Source organism: Diadema setosum, chromosome 4 (genome assembly GCF_964275005.1).
Source record: "Diadema setosum chromosome 4, eeDiaSeto1, whole genome shotgun sequence".
Taxonomy (NCBI): Eukaryota; Metazoa; Echinodermata; class Echinoidea; order Diadematoida; family Diadematidae; genus Diadema; species Diadema setosum.
Window position 1 is genome coordinate 30,249,170 of NC_092688.1, and position 24,508 is coordinate 30,273,677.

At 37.4% G+C, this 24,508-nt stretch overlaps 1 protein-coding gene across 1 annotated transcript in view; it reads left to right on the top strand.

Annotated features, from left to right (window-relative positions):
* The window catches only part of LOC140228010 (probable ATP-dependent RNA helicase DHX37), a 27,496-nt gene continuing 2,988 nt past the window's right edge, over positions 1-24,508 (top strand). Inside the window, exons 1-27 of the mRNA XM_072308406.1 lie at positions 1-414; positions 3,039-3,139; positions 3,773-4,190; positions 4,982-5,130; positions 5,730-5,819; positions 6,127-6,223; positions 7,315-7,428; positions 7,995-8,096; positions 8,994-9,077; positions 10,023-10,122; positions 11,019-11,181; positions 11,430-11,544; positions 11,871-12,071; positions 12,519-12,643; positions 14,630-14,726; positions 15,172-15,237; positions 15,564-15,642; positions 16,134-16,279; positions 17,997-18,041; positions 18,722-18,784; positions 19,055-19,211; positions 20,050-20,117; positions 21,192-21,244; positions 21,772-21,932; positions 22,622-22,759; positions 23,716-23,810; positions 24,393-24,466. Coding sequence (XP_072164507.1) covers positions 100-414; positions 3,039-3,139; positions 3,773-4,190; positions 4,982-5,130; positions 5,730-5,819; positions 6,127-6,223; positions 7,315-7,428; positions 7,995-8,096; positions 8,994-9,077; positions 10,023-10,122; positions 11,019-11,181; positions 11,430-11,544; positions 11,871-12,071; positions 12,519-12,643; positions 14,630-14,726; positions 15,172-15,237; positions 15,564-15,642; positions 16,134-16,279; positions 17,997-18,041; positions 18,722-18,784; positions 19,055-19,211; positions 20,050-20,117; positions 21,192-21,244; positions 21,772-21,932; positions 22,622-22,759; positions 23,716-23,810; positions 24,393-24,466 — 3,416 coding nt within the window. The 5' untranslated portion in view covers positions 1-99. The remainder of the gene's footprint in view (positions 415-3,038; positions 3,140-3,772; positions 4,191-4,981; positions 5,131-5,729; positions 5,820-6,126; positions 6,224-7,314; positions 7,429-7,994; positions 8,097-8,993; positions 9,078-10,022; positions 10,123-11,018; positions 11,182-11,429; positions 11,545-11,870; positions 12,072-12,518; positions 12,644-14,629; positions 14,727-15,171; positions 15,238-15,563; positions 15,643-16,133; positions 16,280-17,996; positions 18,042-18,721; positions 18,785-19,054; positions 19,212-20,049; positions 20,118-21,191; positions 21,245-21,771; positions 21,933-22,621; positions 22,760-23,715; positions 23,811-24,392; positions 24,467-24,508) is intronic.

Here is a 24,508-nt window from a genome sequence, read left to right on the forward strand (position 1 = left end):
TCTGGTTAACCGGATGAAAGAAACGGGATAAATTTGTAGTAATTTTGATTTTCGTTATGTTCATGTTTCTGTAGACCCCGCCAAGCAAACTAGAATATAATGGGGCGCAAGAAATCACGGTCTTTCAACGCGAAGGCTCGTCGGGTCGTGGACGACACAGACGTTCGAAGATCTCAGAGAACCCCGTGTGTACCAATCGAGCCAGCGGGATGTCAACCATTCGCCTCCCCGGAATTGCCGGGGACGAGTCAAGACACTGAGCTGGGAAGTAATGCCCTCGTGCTTCCCACAAAGAAAGTTCCGAACCAAGAAGCCAAGAAACTCGCTCTTCATCAGAACCAACCCAAACGCTTGAGCAAAAAGCAACGAAAGAGACTACAAAGAATTTTAGAACAAAAGGAAAAGAAAGGAAAGGTAATTTATCAACAAAATAATGCAATCTTGCCATGGCATGCTGTTTTAATTAGACCTCGTCACCTACATTGTAGATCTAACGTTAGTCCTTGATTTGAAGTAGATCTAGTATTATAGACATAATATATAGTAAGTTTACCGGTATATCATGCAGGCCCGGTTCATGAATCATGGTATTCGTATATCTGCACATACACGACCATGCTAGTCACAACGTTGGTGGAGTACAGTTACAGTACATGTGTAATTGTGAGTATACCGATGGCGATGGAACAGAAACAGAAACAGAATCTGTATTGTATATCGGGGAGTAAATTGGGGTAAATTTACAGTGCAGTGGGGTTATCCCACGAGACCGACACCCACGAGTCATACGGTCCATGAGACCGACATAAAAAACAGGTCCATCGCATGAGTCATACCAGTCATACAGCCCATGGGCATGAGTTCGACACTAGGCAACCTACGCACAAAAGGCTCACGAGACCGACACTAAGCAAAGAAAGCCCACGAGACCGCGACACTATCCTTATAGTATTCAATAAAGGCTCACGAGACCGACAGTACGCAGAAGAGGCTCACGAGACTGACACTATAGGCAAAGAAGGCTCATGAGACCGACACTGACAAAGAAGGCTCACGAGACCGACACTAGGCAAAGAAAGCACACGAGACCGACACTAGGCAAAGAAGGCTCACGAGACTGACAGGATGAACAGCGCCATCTACATGTCAATTACCTGTACAGGGTGTTCCATGAAGGGGAAAATTACACACTGGCGGGTGCAATTTCGTCACGCTATCGAGCAAGAGATTGTATTTGTAACTAATTGGACAGTACCATCTACATACGACATCAAGTAACTATGTATTTCTACACGTGTGGCTTTTAGTTGGCAGTTGTGTAACGCTGCGGGGAGCGACGTTGTTACCAGTTTATGTTTCTTTTTTTTTTGAATAAAATTGTCCTCTTCATGGGGACCCTCCCCCCCCCCCCCAAAAAAAAAAAAAGTGCATGAAAAATAATAAAGGACAAGAACGATGTATGGTTTGATTTTATATGCCATCGTGCTATTTTTAATAGGCTTTACCAATTTCTAGATAGATGGCGGACAGGATGTAAGGTTTTTTTTTCACCTTTTTTTTTCTCGCTTCACTAGTTGAGTATTCCTTATTAGATATCCTATCCTCCTGCTTATACCCGCCTGCTTAAATTTCAATTTGTATTTTTTCTGTAACTATAATGCATGACATTTCAAAGGATGAAAACGTTTTATATCGCAGCGATTCACCTCGATTTGTGGCTTCTATTTGTAAAATTTTTTTCCTCAAAACGATACATTTTTCATGAAGTAGAATAGCTGTTTTCATGGATGCATCTACTTCTTCCGAATTCTTAGAGCTACCTTAATAGACGATTATATCATTTCTGTGAATTTGTACTAAATCAGCACCTTTGCAGATGACTACTCCCCTTCCATATCATGTAAGCAAGTGTGCACTGCAACATTGACCGTTTTGTAAAATATTTTCTTGTAAACTTCATTCCACACCTGGGTATTATTCTAGTTGGTTGATCTGAATGTCCACATCATTTTATTTTATATTATTTTTTCTAAGCAGGTGAATACCGGTATATGTTTTGCAGAAAGGGAAACGAGGCTGTATTGGCATTTTCGAAATTAATGTTGAAACATCCCATGTGCACACTTTAACTGAATTCTGCTTATTTTTTCACAAACACTCAAATGCGCAAATGCAATTAAAAATCTTGAGCAGTTCACGGGGTGAGAAAGGGCAATTGACGAGGTAATCCCCTAGCAACTCTCCTTTTCAATCATATCTTTCTTATGCCATTATTTGGACACCCTATACAATTAATTGGTCTATAGGTGGCACTGTTCATTCTGTCGGTCTCGTGGGCCTTCTTTGCCTAGTGTCGGTCTCGTGAGCCTTTTAAGTGTAGTGTCGGTCTTGTGAGCCTTTTAAGTGTAGTGTCGGTCTTGTGAGCCTTTTAAGTGTAGTGTCGGTCTCATGGGCTTTGTTTGCATAGTGTCGGTCTCGTGAGCCTTTTGTGTGTAGTGTTGAACTCATGGGCTGTGTAACTTGTGGGCTTATTTTACTTGATGCACCAAAATCACAGGTTATACTTGTAGAAGTTGTACATCATGGTCTAAAGTTAGATTATGACCAATCTTTTTTTCATAAAATTGAACCAAATCAGTTTGCTAGGAAGGGTTAATGCAAGAATTCATTTTGATTAAAAATATGTTGTACCTGCTGCTTCAAGGGATAAGAATCAGCATGAGTTGGTGTTGGGCAAAAGCTAGTATACATAGGCAATACTAACAATGCCTGTGTATAGCAATCAGGAGATTATATTGTTGATTTGTGTCCAACCCAAGTATATGTATGCCCATTATCATTATTTTTTTTTAAATCATGGCTATTGCTAAAACACTGAATAATCGGTGCTAATTTATGTCACTGAAGGACAATTTGATAATCAGTTGTAATAAGATTAACACAAGAATTATATTGAATTATAATTCTGTATACTGTAAACTTAATAAAGTGAAAATGATTTGCATAATACTGGTTTAACTTTTTTTTTCTGTCGACAGAGGGCAGAGCTGTTGGCATCTCTCAGTGAACACCAGGCTTCTTCAGAGGAATTGGCCCAATTTACGTCATTTGCTCATATTGGGCAAAAGACTTCAAAAAGGTGTGACACTGCTAGCTGTGGATCAGAGCTAGATAACTAGTGATGATTATTTTCAAGCCTATTTCTATAATCAGTGCAGGGAGGGGAACTTCAATTTAATTTGTCATGTAAATCTCAAGTTTGTTACTCTGTATTAAGTTTGGAACAGACTTTTCCCTGCTTGCAGTAGTTACCTGATAGAAACATTTCATATTTTCCCTACTCCTAATTGTGATGTACTTGTTATCTTCACACTGACAAAAGACAGTGATAAGAAATCTAAACTCCAGCAGCAAATATTGATCAAATGTGTTGGAATAGATTTATGTTGTCTTCTAGCTTATGTGTAAATATGATGTAACAAGGCTGTATGTCAGAATTCATGTAAATTAGTAAGCTAACCTACAAACATCTGTTAATCATTTGAATTTGTTTCACTCTCTAATGATATTGTGCCATACTGGAGAGGATTTGACAATGAAATGACTGTAACCATTGTGTGACTATTATCCAAATATTCAAGGATATAAGACTGATAACATTTAAGTGTGATTATCTACACTGTATGTATCAAACTTTTCGTTATTCACTAGCCAGGCGAACAGTTTGTCTTTCACCAGTGTTGGATTTTTTTTTTTTTTAATTATTTCACAGGAAATCAGATGGGGAATCAGGAGCAATTAAAATCAACAGCATTGGGGGTAGTAACAAAAAAAGGAAAACAGCCAGGACTAATGAGGAGGAAGATGTCGAAGATGACACAAAAGCGGAGGATTCATTATCATCGTCATCATCATCAGAGGATGAAGATGGTAGCACTGCTGAGGAGGAGCAACAGACAGCCGTGGGAAAAGGGTCTGAAGGAGGCAGTGTGAAGCAAAAAGTGGCAACAAATGTTTGTGACAAAGTGAACGATGAAAGGACTTCAGGCGTGGGACAAAATCCTACTGAGAAACAGACAGACAAGACTGACCTAAATGATTCTTTGACAGAGGCCACTTTGCTACAGAAAGAAGCTGTGAAAAAGGAACCAGCCACATTTGTTAGTGTGCAACGGACACCAGAAATTCAGGTAAGCTGTGTGATGCATTTGTTTGAAGGAGCAGAGGCTTTACTCTTCCTTCTACTGATACATTAACAATGATTGAACAATTACCAGGTACTCATGGTGAAGAAATTAATGTTCAATTTCCAAGCATTATGTGTTTGAAAATTGGGATGACTTTTTGTAAAACTCAAGGGGACATACAGTAGGTTCTAGAATATTTTACATTCAGCTTTTGGTAGGGTGAAATTGTGCGGATCAAAGACCTTTGTAATTTGACGTTATAATAAAAATAAACACTGAATATTTGTGTGTTGGTAAGATTTCTGCATATATACAGACAAAAAAGATATCAACATCAGAAATCTTGGTGGACAAAGTCTCCAATACTGTGTTCACCCGAGAAAAGCCTATGTGAAACAAATTGAATGTAACACAATCAAAAAGGATTATTTTGTAGAACAAATGAATAAGGGTTTGTCTCGGTGATAGAGTTGCCCAAATTCTGAGACTGCAGTATTATCTATGATTACCATTATATCTGTGGATGTCGTAGCATGTGTTTACCTGTTCCTATGGGTATCAGTTGCTACAATAATAAGGCATGGTTTATCAAGTGTAATACCCACATACATTTTTCACTCTGTAGGGTGATTTGCACTGTGTAGTAACAGCCACTCCTTAAGCTGGAGCCCTGATTAAACTGGAGATAACCTTGTTTCCTGACCCCTCACAACTGTATAAAGCAGGGGCCACTGTGCTGCATATTTTGAAATAAAAGCTCTATATTTATGTGTCCAAACATTCCAATTCCCCAGGAGGCAAGGTTGGCTCTACCCATTCTGGCTGAAGAGCAGGCAGTGATGGAAGGTATCCATGACAACCCAGTTGTCATCATCTGTGGAGAGACAGGGAGTGGCAAGACTACCCAGGTCCCCCAGTTCCTCTATGAGGCTGGCTATGCACTGTAAGCAGACATTGTTATCACGTGCAGGATAGGATTGCCTGAAAGATGAAGTTATTTGCTGCATCTGACTATTATAAAGTAATGGGGGAGGGGGGGGGGGGGGATGGAGTGGGTATGGGGGGAAAAATGAAAGGAGCCCGGACTTCTAATTCCTACCTGCCTACAGTGCAGTGTTGTGATAATGTGTTTTTTTGAAGTCATATTTGGTAGTTAGTGAAGATTGCATAAAGGAAAAAGATTAGTTTATTAATTTGCCAAATGGAATTGAACTTTGCTATATTGCTTTCTTGACAAATCATTTTAGTGTTGCCAAAGCAAACTTTATATCTGGTTACAGTTAGTCCTATTTGAGTAGAAAAATAGGTAAAGTCTTGTTTTAATTGTCTATAGTACATGGACAACCAAGAAAGATGCAGCAATTTAAGATAACAAAAATATGCCCATAAATTCTACAATTGATTTGGCATATTGAAATATATTTTTCCTCTGTGGCCACACATTTATGTACAGATGGAATTTTAAGTTTGGTAAATGTGAAAAGTGGAGATGACTTTTATACTTTATTTTCTTCAATACATGCTTTATTCTTGCTCTACTAGGAAAGGTTTGATTGGTGTGACAGAACCCAGGCGAGTGGCAGCAGTCAGTATGTCTCAGCGGGTTGCCAAGGAGATGAACCTCTCAAATAGGTTTGTTCAAAAGCTCTTTAATAATTTTCTATCAAAGTCTTCAGTCAAGCTTATCAGATTCTTTTGGGTTTCTTGTTTTGTTTTTCTTTCTTGTGCTTTTTTATTTAAAATTTGTGTGCATGTCAATTTTGGTGTTTTTCAACCAATTGAGTTCCCCAATGATATGATGAATTGCAGTTTCATTTATAGCAGTTTCAGTTATCTGTGTGCTTGCAACATGGATCACACACTTGCTCCATTAAGAGAATGTCCTCATAAACATATCAGCTTGGCTCTTATCATTCCCCTTTCTTTATGTCTTGTGCAGCGAGGTATCCTACCAGATCCGCTATGAAGGAAATGTGACAGAAAAGACCAAGATCAAGTTCATGACGGATGGAGTACTAATGAAGGAGGTTCAGAAGGTATATCTTGTAGTACAATATTTCGAGTTGTGTTAAGGGATAATATCAAACACTTGCAATAATTCATGCTATGCAATTGGTCAACTCAACTGTTTGTCACAAGGCATTTGCCATCAAGCAGTTTTAGATGGCACACAATGACCTTACCAACTATGTACGTGACTGTCATTGGTTCTTCATGTTACTCCTTTGCAACTCCATTGTCATCATCATTTTAATCAGGTCTGCTGGGGTCTGCTGGTCCATGCCTGTTAAAATTTGTGGAGTCCTATTAAAAAGAAAAAGAAAAGGCCAGAAAATGAAAGAGAGCAAGATTTCCCACTTGGTGAAAGATGAGATGTTCTTTGTGACTTTCACCCTATGAAATCTAGAACCAAAGCAAACCAAACCAGAGCATTGTTTCAAGTTGTATGATGTGTGCCTGCAGGATTGGTTTGTTGCTGCTCCTAGAAATAACAGTACAGTGTAGTGGTGGAGAACTTCTCATATGAAAAGTGTACAGTGAGTGAGAATTGTTATTGTTAGGTGCTATGCACTAGAAGCCAATCATGTTTTACATAATTATCTATCAGTTTGTGGTATTTTTAGGATGTGTCCACTGTAAGTGCACATAGAAATTTAGGTAGAGAGTGTATTTGCAACAGAATGCATGACAGTAAATCACATTGATTTCACTGTATGACAAAGGTGTCAAAACATCTTATACACTCAATAGTGGTTTGTTGTGAAAGCAACTACAAGATACTTGGATAGATGCTTATATTTGTAAAAAGTGTGTTTTGTTTGCATACCTGGTATATGCATAATTTTTTGAATGCATTTCTTTGTGTCCGATGTCGAAAGTTCTGGTGAGATATACCCAGTACTTATTCAGGGTAAGATTTCCACATTCCTCAAGCAGCTGAAGTCAAGATTATGTCAGATGTTAACACCAACTACTGACTAGTAGGCCTGGCAGGTCTAATCTTTAAACTCAGTAGGCTCCTGCATTTTTGCATTGATGAGACCAGATTACACAGAGGATACATTCTTCATGTCTATTCTTCTTGTCTGTTGTTGTAATGCTTTCTGTTTCATTAAATTTTGTGAAGGACTTCTTGCTGTCAAAGTACTCTGTGATCATCATTGATGAAGCTCATGAGAGGAGTGTGTATACAGACATCCTGATTGGTCTGCTCTCCAGGATCGTACCACTCAGACACAAGGTGAGGGCAGCATTAGAATTAACCTTCAGGTAAAGAATCAACCCTTAATCACTATAATGTATTTAAACCCAATTGTTTGAACAAGATTTGCAGTGTTTTTTTTTCATTTCATCTTAATGGCATAAATGCTATAAAATGCACTTTTGACACCGAACATAAGACAGTAACAGGTGCAGGATACATGCATGTATCCAAGCATTCTTTGAAGATGCATGTGTCTACCAGTTAGTGAAGGTAACTATTCTTCCAAGGTACTCTTCTATATTAGTGGATAACAGTGAGTTTTCCTTGAAGTTGCTGGCATGTACATCTGTGAACAAGTACCTGTGGTCAATTCAAGTGCCGGTGGAACTGAGCTCTACCTCTAATGTTTTTATAATAAAATTTGCATTTGAGGGGAAAGAGAGTTTTCAACTAATGCCTTATAGGGTATTATATAAGAAATGTTTGTACTGGGTTTTTTGTAGTCATACACATAGTGACCTTCAGAATATGGTTCATATTATAGTTGTTTGATAAAGGCAACTAAAAGCTAAGAGAGTAATGTATATTTATCTATACCACAGAAAGGGAGCCCTTTGAAACTTGTGATCATGTCTGCTACCCTGAGAGTTGAAGACTTCACAGCAAACACCAGACTTTTCAAGGTCACCCCACCAGTGATCAAGGTAGGTTAACAGTAACATCATTGCCTCTTTAACTATTGATCAATTTAATAAAATATGCAGAATTCCTGTATATTCCATAGCAATGTACATTTCTGTGTTTATGGTGAATCAAGCTTTCCCGTGGATTTTTCACCTATTCTCAAATGATCCACATGGTGATAGAGATGTCTGATGAATTATGTGATGTAATACAATTGTGTAATTAAATCGATATCAAGGCATGATTTGCAATCAGACATTATTTCTTTGTTATGTTGACTGTGCAACAGCATATGAAGTATTTATATTATATTGGATGGCTATGAATGGGATACCAGGGAGTATTGACCCTAACGAGTGCAATATTCACTGGTATTCCATGAATTAATGCCATCCAATATAATTATTATCATCTACAATCAAGTAGAGCAAGCATAAACTGCACAAAAATACCAGGCTACTCGTCTTTGAAGTGCGCTCGGCAGTCGCATCCCAGCGCTGAAAAGGAGAAGCCCCTAAAACAAGCCCCTATAAGCCCCTATAAGCAACTAGCAAAATGCTTGCGTGCTTTTGAATGGTAACAAAATGATGCGCACTAGTCTACAGACGAGACAGAATACGGTGTGATCTTGAACGGCCAGTAACAACAGTAGCCAACGGGGAATTAATATGTTGGCCTATGCGTTTCGTTCAATATGCTGTGATATTGAACGGTAAATATTGAGCGGACAACAATACGCGTTTTTAATGCGCTGCTAAAATGTCCTATATAGATGATAGTTCTGTATATTGCACAGGTAAGCTAAAGAAAGCTGTATATTAACAGGTAACATCAATGCAATTGTGCCAATGAAACATGACAGTGAAGCATTACAATGAATCACTTTTCATTCTCATGATGGACAATCTCCCCTGAAGGTTGAGTCAAGGCAGTATCCTGTGACTGTTCATTTCAACAAACGCACCCCTCTGGAAGATTACCTAAAGGAAGCCTACCGCAAGGTAAATTGAGCTATGAATGGGACTTATTATTGCCCCTGCTGAGTAATCTACTCATTGAATCCAATAATCAAAGCTTCAACCAGATTTTAATTATGCATTATTTTGCAAGGATGGTAAGACAAGAAGTTTACCGAAGCATTACTCTTTCTTTAGGTAGTTACTTAATAATGATAATAAAAAAAATTAAATAAAGTACATTTATAATGCGCCGTATCTATCATTACTGATACTCTCTGAGCATGAGAGCCTGTATAATTCAACACACATGCTGTGTACACATGAACAGCTAACAGTACAACCTTTCAAACCCAGTCCGTATCCAATATTACATTAAAATTACATGAAAATTAACCAAAACTACAATTAAACATATATGATTTGACTTACAGCGATGTCATATCAGAATGGTGAAGAATATTGCCAAAAGTGTTTTCTGAATTGACATCCACAGACCAAGAGTGTATGAGCAGAATCACAGATATATAAATCCACTGTATGATTTTCAGTTACTGTCTGGTGGCTTTATTTCATGTAGAATTTCAGTAAGTTGTGTATAATGTGCACACTGGGAGCAAAATTGGAAGGGGGACAAAGTACTCCCATGTTTGAGCAACTGTAGATCTAGATAGTCATTTCATTTTTTATTAGACACAAATCTGTAACTTCTAACCATTAGAATGCACTTTTTCACAGTTTTCACATGACAAAAGTGCTAGATGTGAATAGACTAGAAGACAACATTTGAATAACATTTGACATTAAAGCTGGTGATGAAATAAATAAATGCTCAGGAAAGGAGGGAAGAGAGAAGAGAACCCATTTACTTTGGACGGGATTTATAACTTGGTCCTGTGATTGCTCACTCTTAAGCATTTATAAGATGCTTCCTCAGTAACCGCATGAAAGCAATCCAAAAGAAAAGCACAACATGAATTCTGTTTCCAGGTCTTGAAGATTCACCGGACTCTGCCACCAGGGGGCATCCTTGTGTTTGTGACAGGTCAGAATGAGGTCAGCACACTTTGCAGGAAGCTCAAGGCAGTAGGTAAGTTGGCTGCTCTGTAGGGAAAATCAGTGACGTGACAATCTCAGATTTCTTCAAGATTATTTTGTCACTTTTGCCACGTAGTTTGAAAAAGCTTCTGTTCAGTTGCTCATTGAAATTATCTGAAATTCGAATGAATCAAATCTGAATTTTTCGCCAAGACAAGATAACGGCTGCATGATCCCATGTTCATCAGCTGCGCTAGTGTAATTGCTTTTGATATTCCATGGGAACCAAATGTATGTATTGTGTGTACAATGTGTATTTCGGATGGACCACTTAACTGGGTTATAAACCCTGCTCTTTGCAATCAATAAATGAAGTAGGGGCTATTATTTGGGTGGGATATGTCTCTCTCATACATAGGACCTCCATACAATTACTTTCCTTAAGAAAAAAAAAAAAAGATATGAGGTGGGAAAAAAGGAAAATTAATCAGAAAATTAATGAGCATGTTGTGAGTATATTATATTTTTACTTCTTTCAGTAGTCAGAGAATTCACTGTATTGCATTCTATTTGCTTGTGACAAACTTGCTGATAGCTTGTTGTTCACCTCTGATGAGAACGCTAACTGTTGAAGTACTTGTTTATCATTTGGTTGAAGTGAAACTAGAATGATTTTTCACGCCACATTTAATCTAACTTTTGGTGGTTATTGCACATTCACATGCCTTTCAGCAAGTCTTTATGAATTCATTTTGTTAATCCTCACAGTTATGAATATGTGCACAATGTTGTATTTCATCTGTTATCTATCATAACCAGTTTTACGAATTAGTCTGAAAATAAGCCTTGTTACCAAATCTATTGTTCATAATGTTTGTTTGTTCATTTTAGATCATTATACAATGTCACATTTATGATTCTTGCTTGAACATAATCTTTACTGCTCAGGCACTAGGCAGGGACCCAAGCAAGTTCAGTCTGAGACAGGAGAGACTGAATGTGGGAAAAAGAACGAGGGAGAGAAAGAGGAAAGTCAGGAAGATTTGACAAAGGAGGAGGAGGAGAAGAAAGCCTTCAAAAAATGGAAGCTGCCCAAGATCAGCCTAGACAGGTAAGACATCAGTGTGTTCTACCTCCAATGTCCTACAAGAGGTATTCAAAACTTGATTCTGTAATATGTAAGCATAAAGCAGTATAGATATTTAAATGGCCACGAGACGGGTTTCCTTAGCAACATTATAGAGGAGGAGGAGCTACATGTATTTGATGAGTACTGTACCTTTTCAGAGACGTGTCTAAGTGATCCACAAAGTGTGATTGGTCTCACTATGTGTAGACGATTATTTCTCATTCCCCTAGTTATTCAGCACAGCCCCACGATGAGGAGAGTGACGTCGATGACGATGATGACTTTGATGGTGATGACCAGTCTGACGATGAAGCAGGAGTTCTTCCAGAAGAAGATGAGAATGAGGTAGCAATGTCATCTTATGTTTTCCTAGTATTGTACAACTTAAATTTCAGTAAATTAAGTGATATGGCTTTAATGGTTCGAATAGCACTGTTGTGTGAGAGGCTTATGTGATAAAATGGCTGATACATTTTGCTGTTATTATTACTTGTTATGTTGGACTGCTATGGATGACTCTATGTGAAGAGATTCTGCCTAAAATTTGACAGTCTGTAATCTGATCTACTGTTCCCATGTTTATATTGAAGCACATGTTTTCTCCATCGTGAGATTTAGCTAATTTTCTTTTCTACGAAACCATGTATTTCTTCAAATCTTGCCATATGAAGGAGAAAATCCTGAGCATGGAGGCAGCAGAAGACCAAGTCCCTCTACACGTCCTGCCTATGTACTCTTTGCTGGCTCCTCACCGGCAAGCCCAGGTCTTCCAGCCACCTCCAGAGGGCAGCAGACTGGTTGTTGTAGCAACCAATGTAGCTGAAACTTCACTCACCATACCTGGCATAAAATATGTTGTGGACACAGGAAGGGTGGGTTGTGCCCATTATTTGGAGTCAATAAGGTCTGAATTCATGTCGGAACTGTGTATGTCTCTCTTGATGAACCCCAAGTTTTTATTTTGATATTTTTGTTGATTGTGACGTGGAAATCATATTTTAGTCTTTTGTTACCACAAACTGTTCAACCTTTTCATGCCTGGAAATCCTGTATGTAGTATGGTGGGAATTATTTGTAATTATGGTAATGTATTTTTTTCTAAAACTAATTTCCAGTAGCAAGGGTTATAATAAAGATACACCCCCCCCCCCCCCCCCCGTAGTACACAAGACTGTGCTATATGTAATCACACATTAATTTTTGCAGATATATTTGAAAGTCCATGTATCTTCAGACATGTTATGAACACAAATAATCTGATGGTATGCAAATTAAGATGGTAAACTTAGTAATTTGTTGATGTGTGTTGTATTAATCAGGTCAAGAGGCGGTACTATGACAAGGTCACTGGAGTGTCCTCATTCAAAGTTACCTGGACATCCAAAGCATCGGCCAATCAGAGGGCAGGGAGGGCTGGCCGCACAGAACCAGGCCACGCCTACAGGTGAGAAAGATGACAAGGCGGAGTCATAGTAATGAGTCTGATGTATTTGTAAGGAAGGAGGCTGAAGTCAGTATCTGCAGAGTTGGAGCCTTGCCAATGATGACTCATTCTCAGCATAGTTCTCTTTGTCAGTATCTGCTGATTCAATGAATTCCTCGTTGCTGAGGCAGGCTTTCTAAACCTAAAGTAGATCAGATGATATTTCCTCTCTACATGATGATATCATTTTCCAGACATGTACAATGTTTTCAGAGATTGTATGTCACTGGTAGTTTAGATTGCTCTTTGACGAACAGTATATATTTGTAGTGGAAATTGAGCAAAGAAAATGGGATTCCATCCCGATGGAATTCCATTTCCTTTGCTCAATTTTCCACTATGATAATATTCATTTCTGGTCAGTTTTTGTCCCCGCCGAACGAGTTCGAGCAGGGGACTATGAAACGGGCTCCGTACGTGTGTGTGTCCGTGTGTCCGTGTGTCCGTCCGTGCGTCCGTGCGTCCGTGTGTCCGTCCGTGCGTCCGTGCGTCCGTCCGTGCGTCCGTGTGTGATCAAAATGTTCAAAATGCTACTCCTTCGCCATTTCTAACCCGATTTTGATTCTGTTTGCTTTATATGATAGCACTACATGGGAGCTTTGAAACTTCTATAAAGAATTTCAGTTGTGACCTTTGACCTTGACCTTTGACCTATATTGTACATTTTGCTTCAAAATGCTACTCCTTCGCCATTTCTAACCCGATTTTGATTCCGTTTGCTTTATATGATGGCACTAGGTGAGGGCTTCAAAACTTCTACACAGAATTTTGACCTTTGACTTCTTTGACCTTTGACCTTGATTTTTTGCCTATATTGTACATTGGCTACAAAATGCTACTCCTTCGCCATTTCTAACCCGATTTCGATTCCGTTTGCTTTATATGATGGCACTAGGTGAGGGCTTCAAAACTTCTACACAGAATTTTGACCTTTGACTTCTTTGACCTTTGACCTTGATTTTTGACCTAAATTGTACATTTTGCTACAAAATGCTACTCCTTCGCCATTTGTAACCCGATTTCAATTCCGTTTGCTTTAAGTGATGGCACTTGGTGAGGGCTTCAAAACTTCTACACAGAATTTTGACCTTTGACTTCTTTGACCTCTGACCTTGATTTTTGACCTGTATTGTACATTTTGCTATTAAATGCTACTCCTTCGCCATTTCTAACCCGATTTCGATTCCGTTTGCTTTATGTGATGGCACTAGGTGAGGGCTTCAAAACTTCTACACAGAATTTTGTCCTTTGACTTCTTTGACCTTTGACCTTGATTTTTTACCTATATTGTACATTGGCTACAAAATGCTACTCCTTCGCCATTTCTAACCCGATTTCGATTCCGTTTGCTTTATGTGATGGCACTAGGTGAGGGCTTCAAAACTTCTACATAGAATTTTGACCTTTGACTTCTTTGACCTTTGACCTTGATCTTTTTACCTATATTGTACATTTTGCTACTAAATGCTACTTCCGGCGGGGACATATATTACGCACCGCGTAATTTCTACTTTTCCTTGTTCTGTTTGCGTTTGTTACAGTATATATTTGGGTAACTTTTTGTATTTATGGTAATTGACATCCAGTGTGCATTTGATGTGCAATGTGTGAAATGTTAAAAGTTATAACATATAGTCTACCATTCACAAAATGAACTTGATTTATCAGTTTCGATATGTATGTCATGTCCTATACTGAAATTGGATGAGGGATAAATCTGATTTCATAATTGTTGCATCTTTCTTTATAGGAAATCTGTGTTTGAGAGTTCAATACATTACTTGAAGTTTCTGTTATACCTTGGTTGAACAAAGCAATCACTTTTTACAGAAACATTACAAAAATTGGTGACTCAGTTCAGGCACTATGTTGCTGACAAAGCAGTCTGTGTAGGTAAGAAAGACTGAAATTCCCACATCCATCCAAGTGTTTACCCCTGCCTACCAGGTTATATTCGTCTGCTGTGTTTGGGAATGACTTCGAGACCTTTGACCCTCCGGAGATCACACGACGACCAGTGGATGACCTCATCTTGCAGATGAAGGTATGTAGAATGTCTGTTCTTTGATTTTTTTAAATGTACCTATTATAGTGGAAAGCCCTTTGTGACCTGCTTGTAATATCATATCTGCAAGTATATCTCTTAAGAAAATCGTTTACGTTACGTTTTATTTTTCTATGGATGGGGACAAATCCAGTTATAACTCCTGTCAATCTTCTCAAATCGTTTATGCATCCTCTCCAAAGGAATTGGGTTTGTTACATAGTTCAGAGCAGAGAAATACGAAGGCAAAGAAACTTTGTTTCCATGGTTACAAAATCAACCACGTAATCTTTATATTCATGTAGATCTTAGTCTATCTATTGGATTCTGTCCATCAATCTAGCTATCTTTCTATGAGCATATGTTTATATAAATCCACACTGATGTATATGTACATGTATCTTCAGAAAAAGTTTCACAATTTTCCCTCTTTTCCTCTCTACAGGACATGGGGATTGACAAAGTTGTCAATTTCCCTTTCCCTACTTGCCCCGATGAGGACAGCTTGAAGGTACCTTTATCACCATTTTTTTTTTTAATGTTCAGTCCTTGAAGCTTCATTTCAGTGCTGTTTGTGTGTCTGAAGCTCAGTGCCAACTTGCTCAGTCTGGATGCACTTGTTGATCCAGAAATTTTACAATATCTGTAATCTGTAGCTTGTCTCATTTAACCACTTGTATGTTGAAAAGTATATCAATTTACTGCCTGATTACTTAGGGATGTCTACTTGTTTGCATCTAACCATCTAGTGTGTGAAAATCTTACATGAATTGTAGCACAGCACCAAACTGTCTCTCCCATGTGATATGACTTTCTATGTCTTATTGTCTTCACCAGACTGGGGAGAGATTACTCATAGCACTTGGAGCCCTGGAACAACCTCCCAAACCAAAGAGCTTCAAAGACATCAAGAAAGGTGAGCCTGGACCGTGACTCTCACTACCTCGTTTTTCACTAAGACAAACAGCTTGGTAGCACATCATTGAAGTACTTTATTTGTTGACATCGTATAACTTAACATTGAAGTTGTTATTAATCTCTTAAAGACATTATTCTGATAAGTCATATGTATTTGCAATTTTATCTATTTCCTTTTCTATCACTGAGGAGCAAGCTAGTAGTTTCTGTAAGGTGCAGTCACAATACACTGTCTTGATTTCCCTAATAGTTACTGTGACATATAAATCATTATAGCAAATTTCATCAGTATTTACAATTTTAAAGTTAGGAGAAATGTGATTGTGATATATGAAAATACATATTTTCTCTGAATTTAAGAAATGTTTGTAGAGATCATTGTTTGCGAGTTTGTTTTTGATAAGTTCACTTACATGACATACAGATACTCCGTATAATGATAAAACACCGTGAATGATAATGCCTCAATGCTTGATTCTATGATTGTAGAATCCTTCAGTACCAGGATCACAGAGGTAGGGAAGGCTATGGCCTGCTTCCCAGTGGCTCCCTGCTATGCTAAGATGATATCACTGGGCCAACAGGAGGGATGTCTGCCATATGTTATTGCCCTGGTGGCTGCACTCACTGTCAGAGTATGTACAAGCAGCCACTTTACCATGACTATTTAAAGTCACTTGGTATGTTACCATGAACTTTACACAAAGAAACAGAAACGTTAATTCTAATACATGATTTATTCCACCATGTACCTTGAGTTGGTTGCAAGGTTTGTGATCAAAGCATGATTAGAGGCTAGTACACTGTTTCATTAATCTGCACCAACCTAGCTGAATGCATCATGCATAAACTTGTTAACTTCTCCAACCTGCAACTTAAAACCACTATTTATCATTTGCAAATGCAGAAAAAAACCAGGTGTAGTGCCTCAAAATAGTTATAAGATATGAGTTTGGAAAACAAAACAACAAACGTAAAAATGTTAATCAGTACAATCAATGTTAAGTATTGTTGAATATACAGAATGTGAACAATAGTTTTATTAAAATCATTTGTAAACTAAACCATCTACAGTTATGGTTTATTGAGAAAATTAGTGATATCTTATATTTGGTGCTTTATTGCCAAATTTTTATATGGTAGGATGTTTTGTGATACAGCTGAACTAAACATATAATGCATCAAACGTGATAATTTATCACAAAAAAAAAGATAATAAAGAAAAAAAGATAATCATCACCGCTCCCAATGGTAAACAATGGCTTTGACCCTCATCAGATGTCTTACATGCCCAACCGTACCCCAAAGTTTTGAACCTTAATCCTAGTCCTAGTCATTGTTTTGTCTTTAGTCCTAATCCAAAATCCGGCTCCAATCCTGGCTATGCAGTTTAATAGTCTTTTTTTGAATTTTTTTTTTTTATTTATTATTTTTTTTTTTTAAGGCGACCATCCATCCCCAGTTATATGTTTTTACTGTTATAACCCTCTCCTGGAATATATAATTTCTTTTTTTTTTTTCAATGTAAACATGGTTATGACCTCAACGGACAAAATATCATTAATACCCTTTGTGCAGACGAATAAACGTCATTATCAAAGTAAACAAAAAGTATATACAGATACACATTTTATCAGAATTCAACTCTCACTCTCAGTTCATGGGTTTATCTCTATAGTATGCAAAATGTTGAAGTCTGTTGATTAGTATATTATATGTGTAATATTTTATATTTGTATATGTAATATTGAATTAGATACAATGAAAGAAGGTTTATTACAGTTTTTAGGACCACAGATATTTTTTTTTTTCCAATGGGAAAGTAAATGGAGTTTTTGATTATGTACAAAACGAAATCAGAAAACAAAAAAGCAGAACATCGACTGATTATTGGTCCGCCCGGAGTGTGAAGTTTCTATAAATGTCCAATATATATATATATATATATATATATATATATATATATATATATATATATATATATATATATACAATGTATATATATATGAAAGAATTGATATAAATGTTATAATGATTGTTAGTTTTAAATATTATTGTTGATACTGGCACATTAATTTCATGGATGTTATTTGTGTTGTATGTTCAATGTGTACCTGCAATTATCTAAAGAGATAATTGACCTGGTTATGTATAAACATTTTCTTGAATAAAGAAATGATTGAATCAAAATTAGACAAAATGACAGTCTCTTGTTGACTTGGACATTTAGAAGGCAACTTTATCATACTCTTCTCAGTGTGAACAGAAATTTTGATGATGCATGTGTATCAGTTTTTAATAAAGATTATTATTGGAAGGGGTTTGAGATTAATTTCTGTGTCCTCTTTGCAGGAGATCTTTGAAGAAAGTTCTCTACAAGGAGAAAGTGAGAAAGAGGTAAGTACTTTGTACTGCTCCTTTAATTATCAGATGGATCCTTGTGTTCCAAGTGTTGTGTGTGTTTGAGTGGTTTCTCAGATGCAAGGATTTTATAGTTTATGTATGTGGATATTATGAAAAGCATAGTATATCGTCGTGCGCATGGCAGATTGTCGTTAGCGCGCTTCCCTGCGCCTGGCAGATTGTCGTTACAGCGTGGGAGTGCGCATGGCAGATTGTCGTTAGGGTGTGGGAGTGCGCGTAGGGTTAACAACATTCTGCCATGCGCACGGAAGTGCTCTAACAACAATCTGCCATGCGCACGGAAGCGCGCTAACGACAATCTGCCATGCGCACGACGATATATCTCTGATATGTGTATGTATTTGTGATTTCAAATCTGTGTGTTTCTCAATTGGTTGGTATTACTGTTACTCCTTACAAGAGTCATTCTCAGTTTTGTGAAATTAAAGTCTGTGTATACCAAGGGGTTTGTGTTTGTAAGATTTTAAATGAATACATATTTCATTTTATTGATGTATACTTTAAATTGTGAAGTATTTTCCATGAGTTAATGAGTTATAGGTAGTTTTAGCACAGGCGTGTGTTTATGAAAAAAGATATTGCTGTAATAATCACTCTTATATTGGTTGAAGAGTTAATGTATGGTTTCTCATAACTTTTTCTTTTTCTTTCAGAAAGAGGCACACAAGAAAATGCATGCGAAAGTCACTCATAACAAGCGTATCTGGGCAGGAAAGGTTTGTATAAATAAATTGATCACATCACATTCTTTGTCTTTCAAGAACAAAACTGTTTTGCATGTATGGCAAAGATGACACACTCTCTCATACTTCCATAATGTGATGAAATGCCATGCACTAAAATGTCACAAATGCACATTGTTTGAAGAATGTAATCAAAAGTCAGCTTTACTTTGTGACTATCTTTTTAAATTTCATGTTGTCAAAATATCCAAGTTGGCAATTATGATGGAATAATATGATCTGTCTTTAACCTTAAACTTGTAGGGTGACAACGCCCTCCTAGGTGACCTGATGGTATTGCTTGGGGCAGTAGGATCATCTGAGTATGCAGGCTGTACCCCAGCCTTCTGTGCTGCACATGGACTAAGGCACAAAGCTATGGTAGAGATCAGAAAGCTGCGGAGACTTCTCACCAATGCAGGTAATGCATATACATTATGACATTCCGTAAGTGATCTCTTGGTTTGTCAAGAGCAAGCCAGTGGGATTATATCTCATTCATGGAGACCTCAAAACAAAAACAAAAATAAACACAAAGAGACATATTGGGAAAAAAAAATGTAACCTTGTGTGTAGTTAAGGAGTCTACCACATCCCTTTTGTTGATAATTTGCTTAGTTTTCACTCAGTATTATGAGATGGTGACCACAGCCTATTTGCAGATGATTTATCTGCCTCTTCATGTTTGCAGACAGGGCATTCACTTGTAAAGACTTTATTACCTCTACCACAGAGAGAGAGAGGGAAAAAAGGATGTTTTATTAAAGGAAGTGACCATGACCGTATGATTTAGGATGATCAGTATAAAAGTAATGGTGTTCAAAGACCAAGTTTTGACTGATGAAATCGAACATTCATTTCTCAGATTTTAGAAGATAAGAAACACCTTTCTGCTTGAGGAGAGAAGAGAAACAATAAAGGGTATTGAAGAGATAAAAGGCGTAGCGCTTCTGTGACCCAGATGTGTCATGCAGGTATTTTCCATCCCTCAACAGGGAGATGCCCTGAAACCACAAGAATCTATACGACATTCAATCTTGCACTGTTGGAAGTGAATCTGTATTTGAAATATTAGCCTGAGTTCATGCCTCTCCTTAGTGTTAATGTGTCAGGTAGAGGATGGAATTGTTACACAAAAGACTATCATGTTCTTGGCTCTCCTGAGTGGGCAAGGAACAATGAGTGTGACTCTTTCGTTGATGTTTTGTTATTCATTTTTTTTTTGGTCTGTTCGCTTTCCTTTCTTTTGATTTTGTCAGTGAATGTTGTTAATCCAGACTGTGGAGTCTTCATGGACCCTAAGATGAGCCCGCCATCCCCAACTCAGGTATTTACCAGTTGTGAATGTAAGAGAGACAGTCAGATAAATAGTCAGACTTAATACAGTCAGTCTGTGTACAAAGTCATCTCTCTCTTTCACTGTTGTCAGTTTTTTTTTTTTTTTTTTTTAAATATACATACAATGTACTGCATGCTATTCAATGATTTATGTGTGAATGTGTAGGGATTGTCTCTTCCATTACGAATATACTCTTAACCCTATTCCCTTCAGGGGGGGGGGGGCATTTTGGCCCCCCTCGATGTTTCGTGTGATTATTCTGCAACACGTGATGCTCTCGCCGCGACATTTTATGACTTTTATCTTTCAAGTATCGCGCAACTTTTGAGACCAACTTTGTTGCTCCCGGGCATACCGTTTTGAAGCCACGCCCCTTTGAAAAAAATTTGTCGACCCAGAAATTGCTCAAAAACATGATTTTGTGTACAAATCCAATGTAAATTGTGTTTTTGCAATTAATTCATATAAATATAAATATTTTTACTGTCAGTGGCTGATAATGATTTATTTTAGCCTGATTATGCTTTAAAAAGTTTCTGCAATAAATTTTGATGAAAAATCAACAAAAACAAAAAGTAAGAAAACTAAGAAATTTAATGAACAATAAAATACATAAGAAATAATTATGAAGGCGAAATTTTGCTTCAATATTATTGTTGAGGATATTGAAAAGAATATGTTCACCAAAAATTAGAAGTCTTGGAGCTTTATTTTTTTATCTATAGGCAAAAAAATTATGTGTAAATTAGCATAAATTGATTAATTTAAAATACATAAATTAAAATTTGAAAAATCTAAATATACAGTCTTGTAGATTACATTAGCCTCTACCTTAGTGCAAATTTTCGCGAGGATTGCGCGATCCATGACCGAGATCTGAAGGGGGCCAAAAAGTAGACATTCAGGTATGTGCACATCAGTACCAGTAGTTGTTTTTATGGCTCTTTGTGATTCAAATCAGACTCTGGCTTGAGTCAATAATGCTGCATGATTAGGGGCTACGAGAAACTGATATATGATTGATGTATGGTACATAAGTATGGGTGATTTCTCTCTTCACAGGTCAAAATGCTTCGTCAAATAGTTGTTGCAGGCCTCGCCCATCAAGTGGCCAAGTGAGTGCACTCTATTTCTTCTTTCTTTTTTTTAAACGCCTTCTACCTGTAACCTTAATGGCATTCAGAAGGCAAGAATGTGAGGAAGAAGGGCTCAAAAGCCAGAAGAATAAAGAAGTAAACACATAATGTTGCAGATTGATTGCAGATTTTTCATCTTGTCATCTGCAAACTCAATATGCCTTCTGTGCAATATGTTGCCGTATTTTGTTGACTCAGATTGCTTGAGTTTGATCATTGTAATTGCGCCTGAATTAATGGAATAAATGCATTGTTTGTACTTACATTATCCTATTATCTTTGGTGCCTTCTGATCTCTATCAGTTCTTCATTATGTAAAGATGTTGATATGCAATCATTTTCCAGTCTCCAAGATCACAGAAGGCATTTTCAAAGTAATGTATTATTATATTGCCCAATTTACTAATATACTAATTTCTCCTTTACTTTAGTCTTTAATTAGTATAATTAAGTGTAAATGCTCTCAGTACAGATTGCTTTATGTGAGATTCAATCTGGTCTTCCAGACGCATGTTGCCAGATCAGGAAGGGTTCCAGCGTGGTGGCTACCAAAGCGTGGGCCTAGAGGGTGCTGTCTTCATCCATCCCAATTCAGCTCTCTTCAAGCAGATGCCTGAGTATGTTGTCTACCAGGAGATCATTGAAACCACCAAGCCTTACATGAGAGGTCAGTGAAGTACCAGGGACACAAATCACCTTTCAGTATCAAGTTGGGACACTTCTTTGTGAAGTGCTAAAAATTCACATATAAAGTTGAATAAAATATCTGCTTGACTGTTTTGAGAGTCAGTGCAAATGATATGCTGACTTAGCACCTGTACTGGAAGAGAGAATGATAAATCTTTGTAGATATGGAAGGAGGGGGGGGGGGGTGGAGATAACATTGTGAGTCCTTGTGCTACAGTCTTCTTGTATTTGTTGCATTAAGCTGACATGCATGCTAGTGATTTTGTCACAAAGGAACCAAAGAAATGACTGACCATGCGATTTTGAGCAGAACAAAGTGCCAGCCCTGTTGTATGCACTTCTTTCACAAAAGACAAAACAAAACAACCCCCCCCCCCCAAAAAAAAAAAAAAAAAAAAAAAAAAAAATCACCAATTTTTTGTGTCTTTACCTTACACCTATATCTTTGACAACTGGGAGGCGTTTTTCTCCTTTTGTTGGTGTATGAGCAAAGCACTGACGGAAATCATTCTTTGCTAAGGCCACAAGTGTTGGACTTAATGATTCAAGGGTGAAAAAAAGAAAAAAACAAGAACAACATCAGAGGCATTCAATGTCTTTATGAGTTAAAACAATTGACAGTTTATGATTATCTTTTTAACCAGTTTAGTATTCTGTTTACTCTCCCAGGTGTGGCAGCCATTGATGGAGACTGGTTACCCCTTCTTGTCCCCCATCTGTGTACGTTCTCAAGGCCGCTGGAAGAACCTGCACCATCCTACCACTCTCCCACTGGCATTGTGAGGTGTCACATGACCAGCACATTTGGTAGGTTGACTTGTTGCCCTTTTCTCTCTCATTTCCTTCTCAATATATTTTGAGAGGATGAATTATCTTTTGTCATATAATCAATTTTACTCACTACACACACACAAAAGATAAAATATTATATCAATTGGCTTTGTATAGTAAATAGTATAGTGAATGAATTATAGATTTGATAGGCTTACATAAAGGTATTAGCTTGAATTGACCCAATAAAAAGTGATTTTGCTTTTAGTTTCAATTTCACGGACTCAAAGATCCACTTTGGCCTTTGACCAAGATCAGCGTTACCAACATGATAAAGATGTCATGAATTATAGGAGGGAATGGTTGCTATCAAATGTAAGGATGAAGAGCAAGACTACACCATTTTACCAGCCACATGGTAAATTGTCATAAGAGATTGTGTGTGTACTAAACCCCTTTACATCCTGCTATAAGGACATGGCACTACCAGACAGGACAACCATGAAGGCTCTATCAGGACTCTATAAATACAGTGTAGTAAAAATGACTTCCTAATGAAATGTGATGTACAATAGACAGAAAATACTGAAAATACACACGATGCAGTGTCATTCATTTGTAGCATTTTTAAAATGAATTATCCTGTTTCATGGAATCAAAGGGCCTTTCTAGTTCACTCTACCCATGGGTTGTCAAAGCTAGACTTAAGTATTCCACATAAATTGTATGCATGTGTTTGTGAATCCATGCAAACAAAAATACAGCCACTCTTTTATTAAGGAAATTTTATCTAACCTTCAGTTGGGATGAAGCTTGCAGAGGAATTCTATTGCATCAAACACAGTTGACGAAAATCTTGTGCCATCTCACTCTTAACCATTCACCATTTGTATAATATATGCAATTGGGTTTAAAGAGGTCTGTTGTGTTAACTGGTATGAGATATAGAGTGAGTTAATATATCATGGATGTTTTCTGACATCAATCTACAGGGCGGAATGCTTGGCAGCTCCCCTCCCAGGAGCTTGAGTACCCAAAGTGTCTGGACAGGGTCAAGTGGTTTGCCCGCTTCCTCCTGGAAGGAAAGGTAGGTCGTGCCAACTTTACTATTCCTATCTCTTATCATACACACCAAATATATTACCAGAATTTTGGTCTTGAAGAAACATTACATTGAGTACAGAATGGAAGATACAGAAAGAAATTGGGAGAGTTTTGAGAAAGAGAAAAAAAAAGGAAATTTTCTGAGAAATATGTGAATTCAACATGTCAATTAGCTTTTTTGATGCCGTTCTGAAATTTTGTGGCAATCTTTCATCTTTATCTGTTAACCTTTATAAGCCCTAATATATTGATTTGTATCTCATCTGAAATTTATTTCTTGTACTTTGTAATTGTAATTTTCATGGCACCACATGGCTGAAAGCACACATATGTGGGCATCATGAATTACACAGTTTTCTACAATACTTTTAATACATGGTAATGGAATACTCATGTAAGTTTTGTGAGTATTATATTCGTTTTGAATTACTGCATTATATCAGTTTATCTCATTGTTTAATTGCATATTGTATCTGTAGTCTTGTAGCTCCTTCATAGCAAGTTGGAGAAGTGAAAGACTTGAGTAATACAACTTGATCTGATTGATATTGTGATACATGTGTAGGTGGTACCTAGTCTGAAGAAGTACACTTCGTCCCTGCTGTCTACTCCCAGCACCATGATCAAGACCTGGGCAAAGTAAGTGAACTAGTTAGGCTTGATTGATTAATGTTTGTACAA